General features: G+C 36.9%; 1 protein-coding gene across 8 annotated transcripts in view; it reads right to left on the bottom strand.

Moving 5' to 3' along the window:
* The window catches only part of ARHGAP12 (Rho GTPase activating protein 12), an 85,289-nt gene that overhangs the window by 11,878 nt on the left and 46,089 nt on the right, over window positions 1-27,322 (bottom strand). For 7 of the 8 annotated variants that reach the window (XM_067291864.1, XM_067291862.1, XM_067291860.1 and 4 more), the window contains 4 exons: window positions 16,775-16,900; window positions 13,000-13,074; window positions 10,146-10,207; window positions 8,342-8,423 (listed from right to left, as the gene is read on the bottom strand). In XM_067291864.1, coding sequence (XP_067147965.1) covers window positions 8,342-8,423; window positions 10,146-10,207; window positions 13,000-13,074; window positions 16,775-16,900 — 345 coding nt within the window. The remainder of the gene's footprint in view (window positions 1-8,341; window positions 8,424-10,145; window positions 10,208-12,999; window positions 13,075-16,774; window positions 16,901-27,322) is intronic. The other variant, XM_067291863.1, reaches the window with a different exon arrangement.

The raw sequence follows: 27,322 nt of genomic DNA on the forward strand, positions 1-27,322 counted from the left end.
CACTACGCTCTTAAATACAATACATTCCTCTTGCACTGAAAGAAAGCTTTCAGTTTTTACATTTTCAGAAGATTTATTTTAATAAATCCAACAATGCTTTTTATATTAAATTTATTTCATATTTTCCTTCAGTGCTTCCAATGCAGTACTGCAGCACATCCTTGAAAGTAAACAAAAATCAATTTCACTGTCTAGATATTACACAAACATCAAACAACCAAGTAATAATAATAATAATAATAATAAAGCATTTAGCTCAGAAGCAACCCTTCAAACAATTTGAGGAGAACATCAGTGAGCTACCTTTTCCTCCTAATTCTACATGTATCCTCAGTAAATTTTTAAAATACTTACTAGAATTTCACCCCACACAGTAGCTTTAAGGTGCCATTTATCAAGGAAATAGTGATCCAAACAAACAAAATATAGCTCTGAATAAAATAAATAACTAAAAAGGCAAAGTTATAAGCCAGTTGGTTTTGGTACAGAAATTGCATGTTGTACCAATCCTAGGGCGAGCTTGTAGCTTCAGATTCATCAAAAAGCTTGTCCTCTATTTCTTAAAAAATGTATATGCTGTGTGAATGCTCTTTGTGTGACGGCTCTAAGTGACGTAAGCTTCAGGACAAGCTCCTGGCTGCAAGCAGAAGGTTTCCATTCTAGTCAAGAGGAACTTATCTAAGGTGAGAAAAACTGCCTTAGACAACAGAACTAATATGCCTCTGATTAAATTCCCAGCAAGGATGTTAATTAATGCTAATTATGCTTTAGACAGGCTGTTTACCCCCGAAAATCTCCTCCCTTGGTTCCTAACAGCAATTAGATGCTGAATGGGAAGTAGCATCCTAACTTCCTTATTTTACCTTTAAAATATCAGGCTAGTGGAATATTTCAAGTTTGCCCAATGCAAAAAAAAAAAAAAAAAAATATTAGCATATGAAAAAAAAATTTCAGCTTTCTAACATAATTCTCAGATTCCTCATCCAAGAGCGTTTCTGAATAACCACACCACAGCTCTTGACAGAGGCCCCGCTCAGACATGGCATTCATGGATACATGAACTGGGAAGAGTCTTCTGCACCCTTATGTTCTCACAGTTGTGGGCAACCACGCAACAGCTCTCTATTTAAGATAGATTCACACAGCTACTTCACACATGACCAAAGTACACCAGCCACAAAACACTGCTGGACAGCCTAGAACAGTCTTGAAACATGCTGCAAAAGATCAAAACCTATTTATAGTGTTTGTGACTGGGGAGAGGAGACTAGTGCCAGAGACCTCTGCAGGATCGGGGGGGGTTGTTAAAGAGCCCCCCCCCCGAGGATACTAAGCAGCACAGAAGATGATCTGCTGTGCAGGAAGTCAGAGAACAACAACAGAAACTGTAACGGTCACTACTCTTTTGACCAGAGGGAAAATTTCCCTCCTGACTTCCAGTATGTTGTTTTTTTGAATGATGAGCAGGACAGCAAGATCAGAATGCACCTTGAAATACCAATGCACTCTGCCCATGTTTTTGGCCCGACTACCTTCAGCATCTCAGAGAAGCACAAAACTCCCCAAAAATCAAAAGCCACATTTCTCAGAGGGGGAAAGGACTTCTTCCCCAGGTCCTTCACACAGCCAGTGCTAAACCCTCAGCAGTGGGCTTCAAGGAGCGTGTGAATGGGAAAAACCCACAGTGCAAACAATCCAGCCTCCCTACAAAGCTCCTTGATAACACCAGTATATCATATACTCCAACTTAATTTCTTTGTTCAAAAAATTCAAAGTTTAGCATTCAGCCTGTCCTGTGAGCTTCCCTTTTTAGTTCTCTTCTACCCTGTACATTGGGAAGACCACTCAGGAACTTCATGTTGAGAGCTAAAGAAATCCTTCAAACTTTTGTTGTAAGTTTACTTATGACCACATGTACTTGCTTCATAACTTACCACTATCCTTTAAAATAAAAGGTTCCCTTTCTTCTTGAGTTTTGACCTGCTCCTCCCCAGCATTAACTAGGATCTCACCCAGATGCACAAGGAGTGGCTGTACTCCTTCTGAACTTCATTTGGTTTCATTAAATAACCCAGGTTCAATTTAAAAAATAAATCTTGTATTTCTCTAATCATCCCAAGTGTCCTTTGCATTTTCACTAAATTAAAGTCACTTTCCCTGGCAACTAGAACTGCACGCAATACCACAATGAAGTCTGATGAGTGCCTTGCATAACTCTTCCTTCTTTCTCTAAAAATACCGTGCCAAATGCAATATGAAGTCAACTGAATTTCCCTCTTTCATATCTGCACAAAACTGGTATCTTCTGATTGACTAAGAGCTCCTTTTTGTATGCTATAATCCCCTACTGATGAGTGTTCCATTATAAAAAAAGGCTACTATTATTTAATAGCCCAAATTCCATGCATTTCAGGATCAATTTCAACCCATTATATTAAGATAGAGTCAGCACAGTCATTTAATTACTCCTGCATGAGGATTCAGTAGAGTCTATGGCAAGCAAGTATACCTGATGCACCAGAGGAGTCTTATCCTGTCCTGAGGTTTTTTTTGTGAAAATGAGAAGCCAGCAGCCACTTCACTCCTGGAAACCTTCCAGGGGCGAATCCACCATACGGCTGCTCAGATGCTCTGCGTATAAGGGTTAACTAAAGGCAACTGGATGCTCCTGAAGCAAGCAGGTTTTGTTGGGAGCAGTAGTAGGGAGAAAACTTTTTCTTTAGCATCTGCTACCACTCAGTCATAAATTCTGCTTTCCCAAAACAGAGTGCACTGCCAAAGTCAGCACTAGCCAGAATAAATTCAGTTCTCACTGATTCCTCTTTTCAGCTGCCTGAACAGTTTGGAAAAGAAAGCACTTTGAGACAGAAAGAGGGGAGAGGTCTATTCTTGGCGCTGCTAGCTGACCTATATATGAAGCCATCCTACGCTCACTTCTGAGGGTTTTTGGGGGGCTGGGGGGTAGGAGGGTGCAACGATGAGATCTGCTTACACTATTTCCATGCCAGAGGTAACCTCTACTTTTTAGAGAGAAGGGATTTTTTTTTTTTCTTCCCCCTTCCAGACACAGTAGATATGAGCAGTTTAAGGGCCATGCTGAAAAATCTGCGCTGATACCAATAGATAAAAGGCCTCTTCAGTCTTGCCGGAGTTTGTGATAAGTCTTGGAAGCCCCCACAGGGCGAGCCATGCAGTCAGTACTGTGATACATTTTAACCAGCATTCTTCAGAAACAGAATTGGGTATTACTTATGGGAAGACTTTGGCACGTACATACGATACCTGCCATTCTTGTAATTTTGCTCTTGATTAGAGCTGGGTAGAACATTTAATTCCAAGTCTTCCTCACCTACGGATGGAAGGCAGAAATAGTACTGAGGGGACACGTGCCTTGTGCCTGGTAACAGAGCTTCCAAAGTTGCAGCTTTGGCAAAAAAGGAAATTCAGTATTCATAGAGACATTTCTGTTTCATCGGTTTGTGTGTTACCAATACAGAGTTTCCAGTAGCTGCATTGTGCTTTTTATATCATGATCAGCTGTGGCAGGTGACCAAAAATAACACACAAAGTTTCTCCAAGATCACTGAACAGCTACTAAACGGGTTTGAAACTTATTAAAATACTTTCTGGGTATGAACACCACTTCCTTTATTTCCACCTTTTCTGAGCAACTGGAATTCACTTTAATTCTTATTTTAAATCCAGGCTGTCGTTCCACTCTTCTTTCACTGATGTAACTGAAAAGCACACGCAAAAATATGATCTCCAGTAGTCACCTATGGTAATTTGGACTAACAATTTAGAGTAATTTCCATATATTTCCAGGATATTTGATGCATTTATCAGTACAGAAGAGGATCCAGAGTGACTAGTATTTTCAAATATGCCATTGAAGAATCATACTATATACTTTATTGTCACAGCAAAATGACGGAAGAAAGTTTTGCAGCTTGACTCTGGTGGAAGTATTTGCAATTCAAACTTTTCACAACAATCATCTGAGCTCCCGTATGCTCAACTGTGCAATAATGATGAATTGTAGTAATGTACATATAGCATCTTTGCATATAAACACAGCAGTATAACAGAGTAAAATGAATTTGCACAGTTCAAACTTGAAGAGCATTTATCTCCTTAATGTTTAATTGAAAAGTTGACCCACTTTCTGATTTACCACTGCCACCATACTTGATATTGAAGAGATGCAGCTATTACAGAAGTTTGGCAGATGAACCTTTCAAAGCAGTTACTACTTGCTGTCTTTTATGAAGCTGAAATGGATGTTACAACTCTCTCACACCAGAACTTGAGAGAGGCTTTCTTTCAATAGTTGAAAATTTAAATTTCTCTGAAAGAACATATATAAAAAAGAAGTCCGCAAATTTCCTTATAGGTAACAGCATTTTAAAGAATACAAAATTTGTACAAATTATCTGGCCTGAGCTCCCACACGCACAGCAATGCATCTGAAGATGAAAGGAAAGGCAGCTGCATCATTTTTAGCACAAGGTTAATTAAAATAAGCCTGCAGTTACTGGCCCCCCAGAAAACCAAGGCAGTGATCACCACAGTGGTCATTCTAAAAGTCTCAGGAATCCCAACTAAACTCCAAATTTATAGCTCTCTTCCTACTTTTCAGGGGGATACAACCAAGATGCTAAAATGGTTTTATAAGCCACCAAAACTTCAGTCCTCAAGAAGCCAAACTGAGACATTGTTTTTAATGTTTTCTTCATGATTTTTTCCACGTAAGCTTTAGTTTGATTCTGATTATATTAAAGCACTGAAAAAGGGAGATTAAAAACCAATTGCACAGCCAGCCAGCCTGTTTCATTCCTTCAATGCTAACATTATTATCTAAATGCCTACTTATCCACCTTCAGCAACAAACTACCATATCAGTTTCTGATAAGCAGCATTTCTGCACTTGGTATCTATGCCATATAACTATCTACAGATGCTTAAATTACAAGTAAAGCATCCTACAATTTACATCAGCTTTCTACATTTGATATATAAACAGAACATCTCTGAGCTCTTTTTCTTTCATCTTCTTCAGAATAAGACTTATATTTTCAGGTATTTTAATTATAGCTATAATGAACCAATATCATGTACACCATTATAACAAAGGCATCATACATATCTTACAAACATACTAAATTAGTTGTGTTAGAAAAAATTAGACATAAAATATCTGTTAAAAACTGACTGTATCATGCTCTTTATTAGTCAAGACATTAATGATTCAAACAGTAGGCAAATTTGGGATTACAGTTCTGGCACTGATGAACCAGATAATCTTTGCAGTTTGTTCCATTAGAATAATTACAAGGTCATTACAATCACTTGTGTTAATTTGTTTCTTAGACAGCCTTCACAAAATAGCAAACAGGACACATGAGGTGTTAAATGAAATGACAAAACAAACATTGGAGAAGTTCAAATTTACTTTCAAGATTAGTGGCAAATAGCCTTACAGTGACAAGAGGCATGCAACAAGAAAACATACAGTGATAGCTGAAACTTGGTCATAGTATACATTGGTGACAGCAGGCCGACGACTGAGAGCATTTTTCCAAGAAGAAAGCAGCAAGAGCGAGAGCTCAGGAATTGAGCCCCGTTGGTAAAATGACTTGACAAGAAAAAGGAGGAAGAGTGATGAAGTCACAAAACAATGCACATAAAAAAGATATGGTTATATCAATAACCACTCAAGTGCTAAACAATTATTCTTTTAAGATGAAGATAAAATGTAATTCTCACCATATGAAAGACTGTTAGATTTGATTTCACCATATTAAAATATTGACGCAGATCTGTTTTAAATATTCCCCAAAAATATTTCCCAAGCACAAAGCAAAAAGCATGTGCACTGAATATTTACTTATCTACCAAGCCAATTGTGAGTAGGCAAACAGATATGCAACACAAAATCCTTGAAAGAAGTTCTCCCTTAACATTTTCAACTTCAGTTTATTATATCCATATTGTTAATGTTTATTTTGCTGACAGTACTTAGATATCTGACAGTAGAGAGACCTGATAGTCTCACACAGAAATATTCTTATTATACAGTGACCATGATACTTTTGCTGCACTTATATTATCTAATTGATACTTTTTTTTCCACTGAATGACTGTATTTATTTGGAAGGTACAACACAATTTACATTAGTCTCCCTAAGTAATAAGCAGAGTTGCATGAGTGTCCTTTACAGATAATTCAGTGCACCACACATACATTCCTAACAATATCAAACATTCATAAATAGACTCTTAGCTTAGTGTGTGTTTTAATGATACAAATCATCATGCTTTTTGATCTATGGTTAAATTTGGAATGAGAATATTGATAGCTGTAATCAAATCTCTGGAACTTGACTGATTATGCAGGTGAAATAAATTATTTTCCAGATAAAATATATACATATAAAATTAAAATACATTTTGGGTCTTTAGCTACAAGAATAAATTGCAAAGCTATCAATTTACATCATTAATGTTAGTGTGCTGCAAAAAGTGGAAATAATCTTTATGCACAGAGACTAAATATCAAGCCTGGGATTTCCTGTTTTATCAAGTAGGTTGATGAAACTGAACTTGACTAAACTATGGACAATGGTTGAAGGACACAAAGGGAGGCAGAGGAATGAATTTAAATCACTTTCCTAATCCCAGTATTCCTTGCTTCAAAGCTCAACTTAAGGTTTGCCAATAATTCTTCAACATATTTTATTATGAAATTTATATAAAAAGGTAATTCACAAGTTCTGTACATTTATTTATTGGCATATTTTTCTCACTCATGAATATACTACTTACTTTTACCTAGTGTCCTAACGTTTCCAGGTGGGAAAGTCAGTTACTTTCAGATGTATACACATTTCCATTCATTTTGCTGTGCTTCCTCTTTTCTGCACACCTCCTTCTCTTTGCCCTCCCCAGTTAAGGTGTGAGCAGATCTCTTTCAGTCACAACATCCACTTCCTACTTCCTACTCCTGTGTTGTAATCCACGTTATCCTGTACCACTTTCACTTTTTCCTTCCCTTCTCCTCTCCCTTCTGCTTGACCATCTTGCTCAACCTTATTCCTTCCATTTTCTCCTATCCCAGCGTTGTTATTCATCTGTCCTCACCCATTTTCTGCAACCACCCCTTCTACAGAAACAGAGGGCAGAAAACGTCATCTACAATTCTGAAATGAACTTACTGCTTTATAAAAGAATGGTCAATACCAACTCACTACCACCCTAAAACAAAAAAAAATAAAAATAAAAATAAATAAAAGAAAAAGGGGAAAAAAGAAAGTAAGCCAAGTAGAAAGTTCAGTAAAGCAGTAAAGTGTGGCAGAAGAGCATATATTATTCACATGTAGTTTTGCTGGAATTAGCATGACAATTTGCTGGAATGATCAATAGCGTATCTGACCTTCCATTAGTTATTATAGGACATCCACATGTAGTTTAAAATCAGGATTCCCAAAGTGGGTAAGTAACCCACAGATAAAGAACAATTTCTACACCCATTAATGCAAGAATGCAGCTGGATAAATAGTCAATTATAAATGCTATTAAACCAGCGATAATATTAAAATTGAATAATTTATCATCTTGAGTGTAATATTAAACAACTGGTTCTTACTTGGGGAGTATCAAAATAGATACAAATGTTTGTAATGCATTATATAGATATAAAACAAAATATGGAATTCACAACAGCAAAGAGTAAGTGATACACAAGACAACAACACTACAAGCACACCTTCTCCCTTGAGCTTCAAAGCACTCCTGCCTACGCATCCTCTATTAGAGCCCTTTCCGCTTACATTATTATTCAGATATTCCAATGCAACAAGCCATGCAGCAGATTGTTTTCTTTATTATATATATCACATTCAAAATTACCTTGATTTTGTGAAATATATCCAAGAACAGTAAGACAAAAAGAACCCTTTAGACAAACACATTCCTAAGGAACACAAAAATACTTGGTGTGGAGTAAAAATTTCAGTCTATATACTTTTCATTCAGTTAAAATAAGCTACAGGACATCTGAATAGCCCTTTATCAGTTTTTTAAGCAAATGTAAAAATGTTTCTGAAATACAAGATAGCACATCTGGTTTTCTTCTCACTCTACATCACAATTGTTACATTAAGCTATTTTCCTGCCAACTTCTTTACATGCATGTGCACACACACACACACACACCCCGCCTCTAAATTATACATGCATCTTAGTATTTAAGTCCTACAAATAATACATGAACTTTATTGTGCTTAACGCGATTAATGTTAAAATGAGGTGGGAGGGGGGAAGGGGTTGTTCTTGAGCTTACCCAGCCAGTTCCGCTTCCTTGGGTTTTAGTGAACAGCAGTGATGAACCTTGTAATACTGCCCATGAAGACATCCAATTCTTTCTGCAAATATTTGCAAACAAGTATCAGATAGACTGACTTAGAGAGTAGATATTTACACTGTCAATATTGTTGGCCAGCTGACCTGTGTGTTAATATACTTAACCATATATCCAGTCATTAGTGCCATCAGTAAGTGTTAATTGCTATTATATTTGTGGAAGGGACCATATATTAATAGTTCCAGCCTGACCAAAGCCTAAATCAAAGAAAGCTAATTAGTAGCAAAAGCAGTTCAGCAGGAGAAACACCATACATGTATAATTTTAAAGAGGGACACTGAACCAAATAGATTATATCAAAGTACTGCACAGTTCTTAAACTGATTGGTCACTGCTCACCCTTAACTGGGATGCAAATGACCCACTTTGATATAATAGACTAATTTACATTGGCAATAAAATGTTACGTATCTATAAAATATAGAGTTGTTCCAGCTGTCTGACAAATTGTTTTTATGCCCGAGCACCTGTCCTGCTGAGGTTAAAAAAATAAAAAGCTTGTCAAGCCCTGCCAGGCTATTTCCACTGCCCAGACCTAAGTTATTATCGAACAGCTCTACGTGACAGGATGGCCGTGTTGCCTCTTTCTGTACAGCAGCGCAGTAACCCAGGTCAGTGATTCCCAAGGAGGGTGCCATAAAAGTGGTGACTATATACTGTACCAGTGGCAGCTTGCACGAGCCACTGTCCACTCTGTCCTCAGGGGCTTTCAGCTCTGGTTGCAAAGAGCAGCTCTGGGGAACCAAGACAGGGGAGCGCTGCTGCCCAGTGGCGCTGCACCAGGTCAGAGGCACTCAGGAAGATCAGCTACGTTAACCATTTAGTTATCAGCTATGCTAACAATTTAACCCGCAGGAGAAGGAGGCCAGCTAACACAGATCTAGATACACACAATACTAGACCTAAAAAATTAAATTCAAAAAAATTAAATGTAAACAAAAAAAGGGGCTGGGGAGCATACCTAAGCTAGACAAAGGAAAAAAACATACTTGTTCAGTATCTGATACCGACTATTTGCAAAACAGTAGAATTTAAGTTACACAGCTTTATCTGTTATGATTTATGCTGTAAGCGCCTCCCTGTGAGACAGATAAAGAAAATGAGAAATGAAGTCATTAACTATGGGGGGAGGTAACGGAAAAGAAGTCATTACCCACGGGGGGAGGGGGACACACCAATGTTTGGTGATATGTGGTATTGGAATCCCTTCACGGGTGGCCTGTAAGAATGAGTTACGTACGCATAACGTACACTCCTTGGAAATCAAGGGACATGAAATGAAAGCCTGAAGACCCCTTTTACATTGATTCTTTCAAAGTAAAGAGACAGGCTGTATATAACCTGCTTCGATAGATTCTTTGTCTAACAATTGCTCCCGATTTTAAAAGCTCTCTGTCAGCGGTATGCCGTCATGAAACCACGGCCCCGTACGGACAGCAGCTGAGCGCTTCCGACCAGAGCTATGGGTTCTCCAGAGACCCGGCACACACAAGCCTCTGGCTCTCTGAAGGCCAGGATCTTTAATTCACTGGCACTATCACATGCTTTACTCGGAACAGGGAAATGTTGTGTCCTACATAAATAACTAGGGCAAATTCAGACAAAAAAAAACAAAAAAAACTAATTGCAAAAATTGATATGCTGTAAATACTAGTATTAAAGTCAAAAATCTTACACAAACTCTTATGCACACGTACTTCTAGAAGTCTCCGGGTAGACTTACCGAACTTTCTTCCCATTATCTGTAATTTTTGTCACATTTAATAACCCATACTTCTCTTGACCCTGTAAGATGAAGTTAGACATAAATACAGAAGAAAATGTGTTTCTATTGTCATCAAGGCACTGAATTGAATCCCCCCAAATAACCACTTCCTGGCAATGAGCCACATTTGTCTACATTACAACTTCAAGAAACTGCAATAAGTGTATTTAAATATGAGGAGATCACTGAAAACAAAGTTTCTCTGGGAAAGTATTCATTCCCATCCGCAAGGTTAAAAAGCTTTCCTTCTGCAAGGCCTAGGTTCCTTGGGCCAGCCAAACTTAAACTCTTTGTGGTACAATCCAGTGGAAATTTTAAACATAAAGGTGCAATGATTTGTGTGCCAGTACATTGGTACTTGAAAAATAAGATTACTGACAATCAGCCTTAATTCTGAATTCTTCTGTCAAAGTTATTCTAACATAATTGCATATTTTAAATAAAACATGCTTGAACTGCATAAAAATATTAATATATTCTTTTTTAAAACAGATGAGTGAAACATCTCTTTGATGTCCTATTTTTTCCTACCCCCAAGCAAAAGATTAGAATTTTAAACTACTTAGTTCTGTCTTGTTGATGAAAATCATCTAAATTGGTCTGCCTCTGTATAAATTTGGAGATCAGTTCATGAATGGTGGAAAAAAAAAACATCGCTGAACAAGTAGGGTACTTTGCAAGTGTCAAGAGGTAAAGACATCTAGTTTATAAGAATATATAAAGACCGTTTGAAAAGAATATTCTATATTAAAAATGAAAATATATTTGTACCATTTGTGACTCTCAAAATAAGCTAATAAATTCTATAATTTTCTCATATCAACCCCTCTTTGTCCTACCAGTGAATGGTGCTAAAGGAACATTCAATTATTATTTTTTTAAATCAATTCCTTTTCAGTAACTGCAGAACTGTTCTTAGCAGTTCCTAATTTAAGAACTAAGCTATTAGCTGAAACAATCAACTGGGGAAAGAATCCAAATTAGCTTTATCCTAACAAAATGTCCTCAATTTTAGATCCAATGGAAAAAAGAAAAAAAAAGAAACACCCCCCACACACATTCTCTCTACCATTCTCTTCTAAATCTCAAAGTTAAATGGACTATAACTGCAGAAGAGGATACTGAAGAGAAATTTTTGCTGAAATACTCTGACAACACTCTTACCAAAGACATAGGTCTGTATTTCATGAACCCTATAGATTTTATCTACACGTTTTATGCACAGTAGAAGATGACATGCTTTCAAGGAGACTAATGTTTAGCCAATGCTTCAGACACTGCTTTGGTACAACACTAACTGCTACTCCTACTCAATCTGGTATCTCTATAAGCAAACTCTTTCCAAGCCAGTGACAGATGTACTTAATTTTCTAAAACTCACAATTTGCCTAGAAGAAATGAGTTAAAATTAAACTCTAAAACTAACACCTTCTTTAGATTACTTTACTCATGATCCATACAGACCACCACTAACGATCCTACGTGTTGCACCCTCCTAACAAACCTTTGCCTTTAATAAGTTGAACAGTCTATTCCTACCCTCACAGTGACTGAGCAACCCTGGGAACGTCCCAAAGGGGAAGAATTATTCAGGGGAAAAAAAGCAGTAAATATCATAATGCCCTACTTAGCAGCAACACTAGGGGGTACTAATGGGAAAATTAAAATAATATTTAATTGGAAAATAGGAGAAGGAAAGCAAATTAAGGATCAAAATATGCAAAAGGTTCAGAAGCTTTATTTGTAATATTTAAATCCCAGGAGAGAAAGACGAAGAAAACACGGAGTTTTTCTATGCTCTAAAACCAGCAGTGACTTCTTGTACAAAATACAATTTTAATAACTGAAGGTCTGTGCTATATTTAAATCAGAATATATGCAGCAATGATTGCTTGTGTGTAAGGCTATCAAAAACTTTTGCTTAGTAAATAAAATATGTTGATTTTATTGTGGAAAACAATATGAAAAGTCATAAGACTAGATCAGCACATATAAGGCAGAGAACCATTCCTCTGTGCACACAGTGAGGATGAAACAGGAGAAATCGTGCCTTTAATGCCCTGAACTACCTCCTAAAGAACTGCTAAAATCGAACAAGGGACACATTTCAATGCTACTGTAGTTCTTAAATTCAGAAGAGAAGTGCTTCACATTCTGAATTATTTCCCACCATTTAAAAGCAATGATCACATTTAAAATTCAAACTGAATTGAAAATGCTGTTAAACATTTGTAACAGAGCTGAGTGAGCTTAAGCTTCCACCAGTACCACAGAACTAATCAAGCTCATGTTTTCCTTCCTGTAGCTAATCTACTAAAGAAGACAAGACAGGGGTTACTTATGCTGAGTTCTCATGATTCCCAGGTCTTTTCAAGGAGATTGAAATACAAATAAAGACATTGCATACAAAAAACCATTACTGCCTACTGACAGTAAGAGGTTTTGAAGGGAGGGGTATTTTGGTTTTGCTTTTACCATCCAAGTTGCTAGGCAAGGAGACATAACTGTCAAGAGGAGATAAATCTGAGTCCAACATAACTTGATATAACTTTATTCTACTATTAATTTCTAACTCAATCTCCCTCAACGCCAAGCTGTATTTAAATCAAGCCTACCTCCTTTTCCTTTATTTCTTTTTTTTTTCTTTAAACACAGTTTAGATGCAATACATTCTTTTAAAATGTAAAACCTTAGCATAATTTTATCCCATTATTTTTCTCAACACAAGCAGGTTTGTCCTCAAAGTATCTAATTATATACAGTCCAGTTTCTACAACATCTACTTATATATTAAGACAATATGCATACTGACTGTGGCTTGATGCTTTGGTGAAGAATGAGAGGACTCATTTTCAGGAAAACTCGCCTTAGAAGCAGTTGATGATTCCTATAAAATTCAATAGGCAATACAAGTTATTCTCTTTCTTACAGTGTTTTTTTTTTCCTCAACATCAGAGATGCATAAATATGTACAAGCAGACAGAGAAATATATTTACATTCCTGGTTACAAGTTTTAGTTTAAAAAAAAAAAAAAAAGTTTTTTCTTGAAGCATACATGATATTCTGAAATATTTGTATTATAAAACTGGTTGCTAAATAGAGTTCTTAAAAGATTTAAAGACTGCAATCAAACTGGGTTAATAAGCACACGTCCACTTGAAAAAAAGTGTTAATAATAATTACAATATCTACTAAAGCAAAGCTTTCATCCTTATTAAGGAACAGAATTTTTGTATGACATTGCCATCAAATTGTAAAACATGTTCATAATGCTAACTTGTTAAGGGATACTATGTGATAAAATACCATGATTTTAAAGAAAAGATTACATCTGTGTGGTTAGCAAATATAAGATTAGTCCAATAAATATTCTTCCATGTAGGAGAGTACATACAAGCTCTATTAATATTTGTAAGTCAGAAAAGGTAATTCCCTTGTAATTGAGAACTGAAATTTTCTAGATATTGTTTTTTGTCTTAAACTAGACATTAATTATGGATCAAAAGAAAAAAGCACTAAGTCTCTGAAAACTTGAGAAATTGCCCAGCTGGAATCAAAAAGGCATGTGTGTTTCCTCTCAAATAATGATTGCTTTGCACAACTAAACTGCTGAAAATCTGGTAGAGAATTTCAAATAAAAGAAAAACGTCACTTGTTCTTTGTTATTGTTAACACATCCCCCTCCTCCAGCCCCCCCGTTTTTTAATACCCTTGATACGTCTCCCAAATTCTGTGCTACAATTGAGCAAAATGTTTGTTTTTCCAGTATTACATAACAGTTTGCACATTTGCACTTTAAAATCCAGTTGTAAATTTACCTGCACACTAACTCTTTTCCCGGTGTGCTAATAAAGAACATTAGCATTCTTAAAAACAGACCAACTGTTCCAGGCTTTCAGAATTCCATAGAAAAAGTTTTCACATTAAGGGTATTGATTTTGTCCCTTCCAGAAAGGTACAATTTTTTTCTTTGCTTACCAAACTATTTAGCTGGGTAAATCCTGCTGGCTATGCACAAATGCATACAACCGCCCATAAACAGTTACCAAGTATATTTGATATCATCGAATTCTAGTCAGCTATGGCAATCCATACATTACTCGAACATGTTTCAAGCACTCTTTTGACAGGCCCATTTTCAGAAAATTGAGTTATGTTGTTTTTCCAGGAAAAACGGAACAAGAAAAATAAAATGAAAACAACTTTCCTAGGAGTCAGCTACAAAGATAACGGGGGGTTGATGTTCGTATTTAGCCAAATACCAGTTGTCTTTTCTTCTAATTCACTCTGAACTTTACACAGCTTTCATACGATAAGCAGCTTTGGAACAAGAAACCTAGTAGATGTGGTCATGAGCAATTTCCTTTATCATGCCCCAGTTTAAACCAGTATACATAATAGCGTGTCTGCCAGTGGTGATAAAGCACGTACATTAGTGCACTAAACAAATCTACAGTCTACATGCCCTCCATGAAATACTATTTCATTCCTCCACTTCATACTTTTAATATTCCCAAAGCATTAACACGTGCTGTACATGAAACATACAGTCTCCTTACCGTTAGCCAGTGCATGCTGCCTGCATGCTCTGCAGCTGTTAAAATTAGAGAAACTTTAAGCTATTGGCTCTGCAAACATTGCAAATGATATATATTACAATTTGGTTACCACCCTAGACACTTGTTCGCTTCATTGGGTTCTAGGTCTTGGAACTCTAGCACTGGGTCTTGAAGAAAAGAGTCATAAAAAAAGAATCGCATAATAAACCATTCCATTTATTCAGTGTTTTACCATAGCTTCCTCATTCAGAGCAGAGGCACCTAGAGGCTATTCCAAAAACCAAACTAAATCTTATACCAGAAAACAAAAAAAGTAAAATAAAGTCTTTCATTAAAACTGAGGCCAAAATATTAAGTTTAGCTCCAAGAGAATCGTTCATACGTGTGAAGTATAAACCTGGCTACAACTGTCAGCTGTGATTTTGAGGACTCCATCCAGCCTCTTTTATGCAGCGACAAATCACATTTGGTACAGAAAGATGTTGTTGAGGAGGAGTACAGAGGATGAAGGAGCAGTAAATGGACCTCAGAATTGCTCAAGCTAAACTAATGCATACAGGTGCAAACTGTGCCTTCTCCAGCCAAGTCTGGTCCACTGGCTCCTCAGCACCACGTACGACATATTCTAAACTGACAGCTCAAAAGCTTAAGATAGAATCCAATAAAACCTCTTCTGAGCAACTAAGTCAAATCTGGACACCCACAACCCTCCTTTTCCATTAAAAAAATACTCCATTTCAATAAGAAAAGCTATTGAAAAATAAAGAAAACAACAGGCCGAGCACCTAATATTCTGGGCAGCAGATCCATTTTCATTACAGCTGCTTTGGTTTTGTCAATTTAAGTTCCTCTTTGGCATCTGTAATTACAGAGGCCCATTTACAGGTCTTTCTCCATTCCCCCAAGCCTACACTCATTTCACTTCATTTTTCCCTATAACTTTACAAAAAGGGAGCTTCCAGTCCAGTTCACTGGTATCGAATTCTGTGCTAAGATTTCAGTACTGCAAAATATTTTGCAGTTTCCATGAATCCCAGGATTGACCGCTGCGAAGTTACAGAAACCAGCAAGCCATCACCCTCCGCTGCTGGTTTCAGTTCCTCCCTACCGACATCCGCACTCTTCATGCAGCGACACAGTGCTGCAGCCCGAGCAGAAAGGACTGCAACAAAGCAAACGGGAGAGAGGCAGCAGGGCAGCAACGGAGACGTTCTGTCCCCCCTTTGCTTCAGCACATCTGTCACAGGATAGTCCAGAAGAGACCATCAAGAACACGCCCTAAGAATGCACTGAAAACTGCTTTTGTATTTCTGGACCTCAGTTCTTTTCAGACTAAAATCCCAACTCAACTCTGGACCGGGATTAAATGTGAGCGTTTTAGTGCCATCAGTACTGTCCTCCGTCCTTCAATAACAGTATCACACCCCTGCCGTAACCAAGCACAACTTCTTCTCCTTACTAGAAGCATTACAGTGGAGATCAGTTAAAGGAATAAGCCCACTATGTAATACTACTACTACTTCCATCTTTGAAATGCAATTTTTAGTTTAGCCAGTACCACTTGCTAAACACTGCACTGACTTTCCCAATAAAACATTTTATTTCAATTATTTATTTGCAGTCTGAAAAGTGTATTTATACTTGATGCTTCCAAAAATTAAAGTATTCAGATAGTAAATATCAATATACTTTATATGAGAACCATGATCACAACCATAATTTTTAAATTCAAATCCTGATTATGCTCCATAGCATAAACTGAATTACAGGAAATTCCCAATTATAAATAAAATGGCTTCACACAAACGCTGAACTAACACTAGCTAAAATATTTCAAGGATAACAAGAAAAAGACTATTATTACAAAGTAACAATAGCAAAGTTATCAGATAGACCTTGATTTTACTGAATATTTATACACAAAGATACAGAAGAAAAATGAGATTTCAGAAGTTAGTGCATACTGATTTCTTATAGAAAAGGCAGAGACAGTCAGTATTGCAGCATGCTGTTTAACTCACTCCTACCTTATCGTTGGTGTCCAACACAATTGTACTGTGCCTCCATTTTGTTAAAACTATTGGTTCTTGTAGCCTCCTGTCCAGACTCCTACTCTTTATTATATCTCTTTGCTGCTGTGGTGAAGCATTATACTAAAGAAGAGAAAAATCAAACTATAAGTAGAATCTAATTCATACAAAAACTGGACCATTCATACGTCTTAACAGTGCAAACTTTCAGATTCCTGATTTCACCCTAGAGGAGGAAAAAAAGCCTTCCTTTTATTTTGCATTTAACATTCAGATCTAACTTGTCTACAGTAGTCTTCTCTGAGGCAGTAATTAAAACTGGCCTGTTAGGACAGTGCTTTGTTTTGCCAAAGAGATATTTGATTTCTGGCGTAACAGCCTACTGCCAGTTTTCCAACCAACCAGCACACTGAGAACCACCAAGAAACTACAATCTTTCCAGTCACTATACGATCAGAATTACTACAGGGTTTAAACATTCACTCTTTGTAGTGCACAAACAGTACTATATCACCTGTTGAGCTCTTGTATAAGAAAAGAAAAATTCTGTAATTTTACAGTAAATCCTTTAGATAGAGACTTATGACCGGCTGTGGTGGATGCAATTCTCTTTGACCCAAAGGTTTGGCAGGCCTAGGAACAGAGACATTAGGCAGTGGGGACTTACTTTTTCAGAATGAACTACATCAAACTACTAAAAAGGATTTGTCGGTGTGGAATGTACTTAAGCACAGAACATAAATATTTAGCAGGAAATAATTTTAAGATTCGGGGGAGCTATAAAAGCAGAAGAGATAATGGATGTATCAGAACAGAGCTTTCTAATAACTCCACAGCATCCAAAGATGCACAAGTTGAGAAAATGCGAAGTCCACGAGAAGGACCCCACATTTAATTAGACCTCAGGATTGCAGCAAACACATCATCAGTTGCATAGCCATTTTAAATGATCACCACCAACATACATGTAGTATTATAAAGAATTATGAAGATATTTAAAACAAAGTTTAATATGAAAATAAACAAGAAAAGACAGCATTGATAAGTTCCCACACACACACACCCCAACAAGTTGGTAAAAATCTCATTCTTTCTATTCAGTGTTCGAAGAGTAAAATCTGCACATTGAAAGAAACAGGAGGCAGTATTTGTGGAGTCATATACAGGACTAGAATCCACGGGGTAAGACATAACAGAGGAAAGTCAAGGGTTTTATTAAAAAAGGCCAAAACATTGATCTTTAAAAGCACACTAAATTCTACAGTATTGCTAATAATTTACTGCAGTAACCTCAGAGCCTCAGGTCTTCAAAGACAGAATAATGCACACTTACAAAGTACGGTAAGATTAAAGCTAAATAACATACCACAGTTATATTTAGTACCCAAATAAAGAGTCAACATTACTACTGCCTGCCATGGCAGACATTCTGCTTGTGTTAGCAGCTTCGTATTTTACTATGAATAGAGCTCCAATAAGTCAATAGATACTTAAATGGTAAATGATAATTTTAGCAGTTCATTTAAATTATTTCAATATGTGTAACAGTAATTGAATGGATATTGCAGTACTAAGAATAAAATTTGGTAGTTCCTGTACAAACACTGCACAGTATTGGTCATCACTGTAGAGATTCACATCTGAGATTGCACTGACATGTTTATTTGCTTTGGGTTCAGCACATCTACATTCAGAAAACAGCTGCTACATTACAATGGTGAAATGTATGCAACTCTCAGTTTATTTCCCTTTTTAATAAAAGCTGAACCATCATTCATGCCTCAGGGTATCTAATACCAGCATACTTTCTTGTTATGGAATCCACCCTGCAGATAACTCAAACCGTATCAGCAAGCTAAGCATTATGCAGCAAAATTGCCCATATTACAACTAAAAGCTAAATAATTTTCAGTGAAGCTACGTTTAAACCGCTGCAAACAGTGTTCTCTGCAGCAGTTCTAAATCATTTAAGTGAACAGGTCAAATATTTCTTGCTATGAAACAGAACTATCTATTTCAGAACTGTTTATGCATTTCAGTGACACTGGTGAATATTACTTATGGAAATTCTTCATACACTTTGCATTTCATTAACTTAAAAAATTTGAATTCAAACAGTCAATGACTGATTATAAAGCAATTTATCTTGAATTTAAATCTATGTTAAGGGTTGTAATATGGGCAGAGCCTAATTACAGGGGATCTATATTTAAAAGGTGCCTTTGATACCATCACAAGCCATCAGGAGTTTACTTAGCTAACAGACAACCCCATCTTGAAGGAGAAAGGACTTGCAAAGCAATATGAAATTCCAGTTTTACAAACTTATTTAGCAAGAAAGCAAAGGAACTCATCAACAAAGCACTGCTAACAACTCAGAAACACGGAGCCCTGCATCTTAGCAGCTTAAATACTTTGCACTGGTGATATAAACTGTGTTAATAACCTGACAAGTTTTCAGGGGAACATTTGCCATTTTTTCCCCCATTTTCTCACAACATAGGTGTATAGGTGTCAAGTATACATTTTTCACTCAAGTGTTTATGCTTTCTTTCCTTTCTCATTACAAACAGTAGAATGTACTATTAGGGGGAAATAAATCAGAAAAAGCTTATGTATTTCTGGACTCAAGACAAGACTCAATCTTTAAAATAAATAGGTTCTGATTTAAAAGAATTTGTATGGGATACAGGTATTATTTCAGACTCTGCATTGTCCAACTGAACTAGCCATGCTCTAGATCCCTCTGGCTAAAGAGATCAGGGTGATCAGGTCAGATGCCTACACTTTGATGAACACCCCCTCTACTCTTTGATCTCATTTTTTCTTTAGTATTCCCAGTTCAAAATGCCTTGCAAAACAGTTTCAGGTCAGATTCATTTATTAATACTCTATAGCACTACTACCTGCAGAAGCTGTTCTTTGTTAGGGGCACTTACTGTGATATTTCCCACATTTTATTAGCAACACTAAGTGACCAAGTAGGGTTCCCCTTCTCTCGTAGGGAATGGTATTCTTACATAACTAAGTAGACTTTCTGTGCCTACACTTTGGCATAATCTTCAAGACAGATTTGGCACGGGTCATTCATTTTAATAAAATTGACATGTTCCAGATTACACACTGCCTAGTAGCATGGTCACTATGACACCATGTGCCTTAATCTCGCACCATCAGAAAGTGCTACTATTCTCTTACTTCTACAGCTTTTGATAAGCTGGCACAGCGTTCCAAATATGCACATTACCATTTCTTGAAAACTCTTCTCCAAACTCAGTTTCGGTACCCTTACATTAATCCCTCTAGCACATAACCTCAATTTGCTCCCCATTTCATTGCCAGTTTCTTCCATCAGTAAGCAAGGACATCATTAAAGTGCTCATAATCTGTCCACATACACCAAGCGACACAGACTTCTTTTTATAACAGGTATTGGTGTAGGGTAAGGTGTTGTAAGTTTAGGTCACGCTAGGTTATTCCCATTGTTGAATTAATTCAACACCTTCACCAACTACTTAAAAGCTTTCTTTGCCTCAGTTTAAAATTTTTTAACCCTCTCAACTGGCCAAGTGATTTACATTTAATTTTAACCTGATAATGTGGCATGGCTCAAGGCTCTGTCCTAGCCTAATTGTGAGTGAAATAAATATAGCACCTCTGAGTTATTTGTAGCAGTCACCCCCCATTCTTATGGCGATAACACAGATCTGTCAGCTTTAAGAAACAGAAGAACGAAGATTTTTCTTTGTTTGCATTAGCATCATCCATAGCCAATTGAAAGGAACTGGGTGGGTGAAAGGAGAAAAGAGTGGGAAGCGACTGAGAAAGAAGCTTGGTAAAGGCCAGAAGTTAAACATTTTACTCTACTTTCCTGCAGTCAAAGATTAGAACAGCAGCATTTAAAAGTATTCTGATATCCTAGAACCCTTCACCACTCTGGATAGTCTACCATATTACCTGCAGTTCTCCCAGACTGCCTGAAACTGAAGATTAAAAAAAGAAAAAATTGTGTGTATGTGTGGTTGGGTTTTTTTTGTTTTAGTTTTTTTTAAGTGTTGCTTCAGAACAAGAACATTTTATCTTTGGCTTTGAATTAACTTTCTCATTGGTGTGATTGACGTAACACCTATGTTACAGGCTTTCCTTTTCTTATTGACTAAATCAATAACTAAAACTTGTTTCTTCACAGAAGAAAGACTCCCCATTTTTTGCTATAATATATCTGTACGGCAGCAGAGTTTGAGGCATCAGCTGCACTAAAGCAATAGAATCTGTCCATAGTGGGAAGACAGCTACCAGAAAAAGCAACTAAACCTCTAACGTAGAAGTGACTGAAAGACACTTTTGGATAACCCACTTCAACTGCTCTACAGTCTTGGATGTTCACTGCTTGACCTTCTACCCTCAGAATTGCCTCAGATTGCTGATCTTTGAAGACTCAAGAACAGCTCCAAGTCAGTACTGATTGCCACAGGCATTGCTCCTTTGCTAGCTCAATTTCTACCTAAGCAAGAATTGGGGGTACTTTTCTCCCCTTCATCTTATGGGGGGGCAGGGAGAGAGGGAGGAGCAGGAGCAATGAGGAAAACCAGCCCAGGTCTCTTGGATAGAAAAATACATATGGGAGGGATGACACTACCTTCTTAATCTTATCTCAGGTTTGTCATAATACACAGCTGCAGTTACTACAGTTTTGTCCTTAAAAAACTCTCAATCCTCCGATCGACTGAGACAGCCTCAACCTTCTCTGAACAATCCAACTTTTACAACAAGAATGTGAAGATTACTCACTACTGTTAAAGACGAGGTTTGGTGTATTGACTTGCAGTAGATACTAACGCCAACACACATGGTGTGTTATCTCAAATCAAGTAGCACTGCTCGGAACAGGACCAGTTTACATATGGGTAGCAGTAACAATTACTCTTATATACACCGGAAGAAATTTAGGTGTACTGGTTACCTTTCATATCTGTTGTAAAGCAGCACACATTAAAATCCTGCAATCAAGGACAGGTTCAGTGCTTTGCATCCTACCTGTGGAAGGAGTAATCATAACAGCTAATATTGTGCTATGATATTTTCAAAAACAATAGATTTACCATCTATGAAGCAGTCTTCAGGAACAATATTTGAATTACTTTGAATTTTTTTTTGAATATTACCAGTCTGCTACTTACTCAGTAGTAGCCTAAAACCTTTCATGCCTATTTCAGATGCATAAGCTATTCATTCGAGCAGTGAAGCATCCTAAACCTTTCATGCAGTGCCACTGTAGACAAACCATATAACATCTGGGATCATTCTACAATTTAAAAAAAAAAAAATCCTGCCATTTAAATGACAACTAACCTTAATGCTTAGAAGAACTGCAGTATTTTTGTAATTACAAGCGACAGTTAACGTCATTAATTTCCACATGAAACTGGATTGTCTAATATAAACTAACAGCTGATAAAGTAAATACAGCTCTTTTCCCCCCTCAGCAAATGAAAAATGGCCAATAGACGCTGAATTCTCAAGAAGAGTTCTTGCTTCTCATCTCAAATGGAAGCATTTGCCTCGTCATAGGATCTACTACACTGGATCAGACCAAAGAGCCATACAGTGCAGTATCCAACCTCCACAAACATCTACAATCAAGTGTAGTACCTATGCCTATTATTTTGAAGTCAAATACATCCTCAAGTTGGTGGTTTGATATTACATGAATTTTTGCAGCTGGGAGATGGTCCAGGAACTTCTGCACCCTGTTATCACCTGGTATTACAGCACCTCCATGAAAAGGAAGAGAGCCTCTAAGATCAAGAGCGACACTGTTTCTTACCAGTTTAATATCTGACAGGCCCTCAGCAAGAAGGCTTATGGTAAAAAGGCTGTTGGGAGCTGGGAAATGGCCCAAGGGCTTGCTCTAGCCACTCCATGCATCACCCCAGTATTGAAATGCCTCCAAATGAAGACAGTCTCATGCCAGCTGCCTAAGTAAAGGAGGAAGACTACAGAGCTCCTTTTTCCATATAGCTCCCAGCAGTCAGCAGACCAGGAGCTGTTCAGCAGGCACTGCTTGGTGCGCCCTCCGTTCATTTAGGGAATTAGTTTTGGAACCAATTCATAGGGACATTTACAACACCTTGCGATATTGAGTACTCCAGATTTACTAACCACTGAGTGAACAACACAGTCTTAAGCTTGCCTCTTTTTCCAGGCTGTACATCTCCATTTAATCTCTCCTCATATGGAAACTGTTATACACTTCAAATAATCCTTAATATCTTGTTTTGTACTTTTTTCTAGTACAACTACACACTTATTGAAATGCAGAGACTAGAACCGCATGCAATATTGAAGATATGGGTGCACCATACACTTTAGAAATGGCATACTTCTTCCTGGAATTTTTTTATTCTATTTTTTTCCCCCATAGTATTTCCTAATGATCATTACTTGGATTAAATCGGTATTTTCAGAAAAATACTCACTAGGTTTCAAAAAAAAAAAAGTAATAACTGCTTTAGAGCCTGTCATTGCACACGTACAATTCAGTGCATTACTCTGTATTTGAAGGTACTGAATTCTATGCACCATTTTACCAGTCACTCAATACTGAGACCTTTCCACTAATCTTATAGTCGATTTTGATTCTGACTTCCCTGAACCACACTGTACAAGCAGATTTTTTTAAAATTAGTCCACAATCTGAAACTTCCTTTTCAAGTGGCTTTTGAGAAAAGAGAAAACATGATTACATAAAATAACAGAATATTTCTGATCAATGCTAAAATCTGCTTTTCTTTCAAACCTGCAATTACTTCCTGACTCTAATACATTTTTTGCCATGACAGTAAGCTTGATCAGTCTTATGTGGGCTTGATTAAAATCTGACAACTAATTTGCCTTGCATCATCTTTACTTTTAATATGTTGGTGCTTTAGACTCCAAAGCAAAGACCACAGCTGAAACACTGAATGCAATGGTAGCGTGGTAGTCACTGCATGTGGCCTTGAGACATCACTGCCTGCACACACACAGTCAAGAGATCGCATGCAAATTAAATTTACTTAGGTTAGAATGAAAAGGAAGTACAAGGAAAGTGACAGGAAAGTTCACAGTTCACCATTTTTCTTTTCTTTTAAAAGGAAGACAAGCTCCATTCACAGTGTAATTATGCAGCTGGCATGTTTGCTGCTGAAAGAGCCTGCTTAGAAGAACCTACCTGTCATTAGCCCAAAGATCTGATGCTTCCAGTCATGCAAAGAAAGCTGCAGTACACCTGAGCTGATACACCGGAAACCAGCTTAATCTCCACTATGCTAGAGTCTAGAAAAATACATTTGGAGGACTGCAATTGCAGCTCTGATCATAACAGATTTTTACCATACTCCATTTTTAAGCAGGACCTTAACTCATTTGTAGTGCTGAAAGGAGCAACAGGAGATGTCAACAAACTGATAAGCTTAGCTCTATAACTGATCTAATGCAAAGGTTTTTTAATGATTAAGAATACATCATTGCTTTATTCCAATATACAGAAATGAGTTAACTGTCAAATTGTACTTCTCACTGCTTGCTTAGTTTGGTATTTCCACATTCCTTTTCTCCTCATCTTTATTTTCTTTCTCCATTTGATTGCACGATCTCTTCCTGATACTACTAGCATCTTGTTTATCTTTCACAATTTTTCAGCTAGCACACTGCGTGACAGTGTTCAGCTCCCGAGCTGAGAAGCCATTCACCTGAGTGTCAGAACGGAGGTCCCTGAGCTCTTACTTAAGGCTAAGAGTGAAGAGGGTGAATTAACAGACTGCTGGTCTAAAAAGATATCCAAAAATAAAGATCTTCTACCTAGCGCCTCCCCTGTGGATACAGTGAGAGCAGCTAATGCTGGACTAACTTTTAAGAGAAATGCAATTATGATATCAGAGTTTGTGTAAATATTAACAGCAAAAGCTACAAGTTCACCCCTGATGCTTATAGTATAAGCATTTTCTTTTCACGTCTACTCTTGAACTAGAGAACTCGGTCAGAGGATGCCTGTAATACTATTATACTGTATGCGAGCCCAGGAATGCATTTTGAAAACTTATTAATCTATATCTCATTTTTATTAGGCTGTCCTCTCTCTTCCTCAACTATTTTTTCCAATATTTATTATATAATTTTCCTTGCTTTTTGTCATTTTGATAGTTTTTTTTAGTTTAGAAATTAGACTGTTCTCATTTCTAAGATCAATTTAACTTTTTTTTCCTTAATACCGATTTCTCATTCGTATGAACTATAAAATTCATATTAGAAAACTATTAGTTTTCTGAAATAGGGCTATGTCTTTCCTCAATATGATTTAGATATTATTCATTCACTATGTAACAAATAAAGCTATTTTATCATAGTGAACAATTCACAAAAGAACTATAGATGCTGTTTTCTTTTTTAAAAAAATAATCTAAGAACTGACAACTGAATTCAGCAGAATGCATACAGGAAAACAAAGTGTTTTGCAAAGTGTACTGCAAGCTGTGGGTAAATATTATTATCCAGTTTAAAGAATAATTCAGTATGTTTTTCAGTTCCACTACAAAAACCCAGGTCACACTCTTCAAAAGTCTTAACAGAATTTTCAGGAGCTGTCAAAGCTACTCCATCCAAGACACCATTTTTAGCTAGAGGCATTCTGCTATTCACAGGTGTCATTTCATATACATGACTGAAGGGGTTTCTATGAGACTGTCTAAAGTAAATTGTTTTCCAACTATTTTTTCCACAGGAAATGTATACCCTCTCAACTTTTTTTTTTTTTTTTTTTTTTTAAACACACACAGAAGAATACTGGAGGTGTTATTTCACAGTGTGTTCACATTTACTCTTATATATACAGTTACATGCTATAAAAGTGAAGATTTTTTATAGTATAATATTAGTTAAGCTATTATGTTATTTCTAGAACTAAAAATTATCTGAAGGTTTGCAAGTGATTTCCAGATGGTGTAGAAAGATCTAACAAAAGAAGTCTTTTCTTTTTCTAGTTTAGCAGCTGTATATGATCATGTAAGCCCACTGATTTATTGCACAACAAATTTTGAAAGATAATATATGAACTAAAAATGTTGGGGGGAAAAGTGACTTAGAGTATTAGTACAGACTGCATCTAATTTCTTCTTAAAGATTTTTTTCTTCAAATAACACTGTTAGCTTTCATATAAAGTTCATAAAAATTAAAAACACAAAAAAGTTACAAGTCTTTCTATGGTCTTCTCTCTCCTCACTCATAACAGTTCTCAATATAAATTTGTTTTTTCTTCAAAGCAGCTCTACAGTCTACATTGTCTTTCCAATCCATTTGTTCCTAAGCACTTTTGGAACCCGCTTCAGTTAGTTTTTCAAGAGACTAATCTTCAATCACACTTTAAATACTCACAGGTTTCTAACATTTCTATTGTATATTCTTTGGATACATAATTATAAACACTAGCTAAACCTTTTGATGAAATTTTCAGTCTACTCTACAACATTTAAAAGTTAAAAACTAGAGATTGCAGGCAATACACAGGCCATTGGCCTGTGATCCAAAAATCAATTGTTCATTTACTTCTATTAACCTTCTATTTGTGGCCACCCAAGAATTAGTAGTTTCAAGATCATTTAATCAAAAAATATATATTATATTTTGTACAAATAACTCATAAAATGAATTTTCCTTGAAAATTATTTAAGAGCAATAGTTGATGATTTTCATATAAACAAGAACTAAAGCATACCAAACCACAAACTCTGAGGCAGAGGCTGATTCTCATTCTGTAGGTGGTCATTAATACAAGAGAGCCTTAGGGGTTGGGTTATAAGCACTGGACTACGGTGCATAAACACACCATCACTAGACCTTGTCTCTTTATACTAATATGCCTCAGACAACAGCTCTGGATTATCTGTGTGACCTCTTGCAGCTGGATTAAAGCTAACTCAATTAACTATAATTCAAATCCAAAACTGTTTTAGAGGAAAGCAACTTTGTCACAGTCAAAACTTTCTGCATTACAAAAACAACAAAGACCCTGGAGACCAGGGAGAAAGTCTGGAGAAAGGAAGACTTTCCTTTGGTTGAGGAGGATCGGGTTAGAGATCATTTAGGAAAACCTGACATCCACAAGTCCATGGGCCCTGATGGGATACACCTATGAGTGCTGAGGAAGCTGGGGGACGTCATTGCTAGGCCACTCTCAATCATCCTTGAAAGGATGAGGAAAGGAGAGGTGCCTGAGGACCGGAAGAAAGCAAATGTCACTGCAGTCTTTAAAAAAGGCAAAAAGGAGGAATCAGGGAACTACAGGCCAGTCAGCCTCACTTTGATCCCTAGAAAGTGATCAGTGTGGTGATCACTTTTCTGAAAAATCTGTGATCAGTGGCACAAAATCTAGTTGGAGGCCTGTCAATAGCAGTGTCACTCAGGGGTCAGTACTGGGGCCAGTCTTGTTCAACTTATTCATCAGTGGCCTGGATGAAGGGACAGAGTGCACCCTCAGCAAGTTTGCTGATGATACAAAACTGGGAGGA

Source organism: Apteryx mantelli, chromosome 2, assembly GCF_036417845.1.
Source record: "Apteryx mantelli isolate bAptMan1 chromosome 2, bAptMan1.hap1, whole genome shotgun sequence".
In the NCBI taxonomy this organism is placed as follows: Eukaryota; Metazoa; Chordata; class Aves; order Apterygiformes; family Apterygidae; genus Apteryx; species Apteryx mantelli.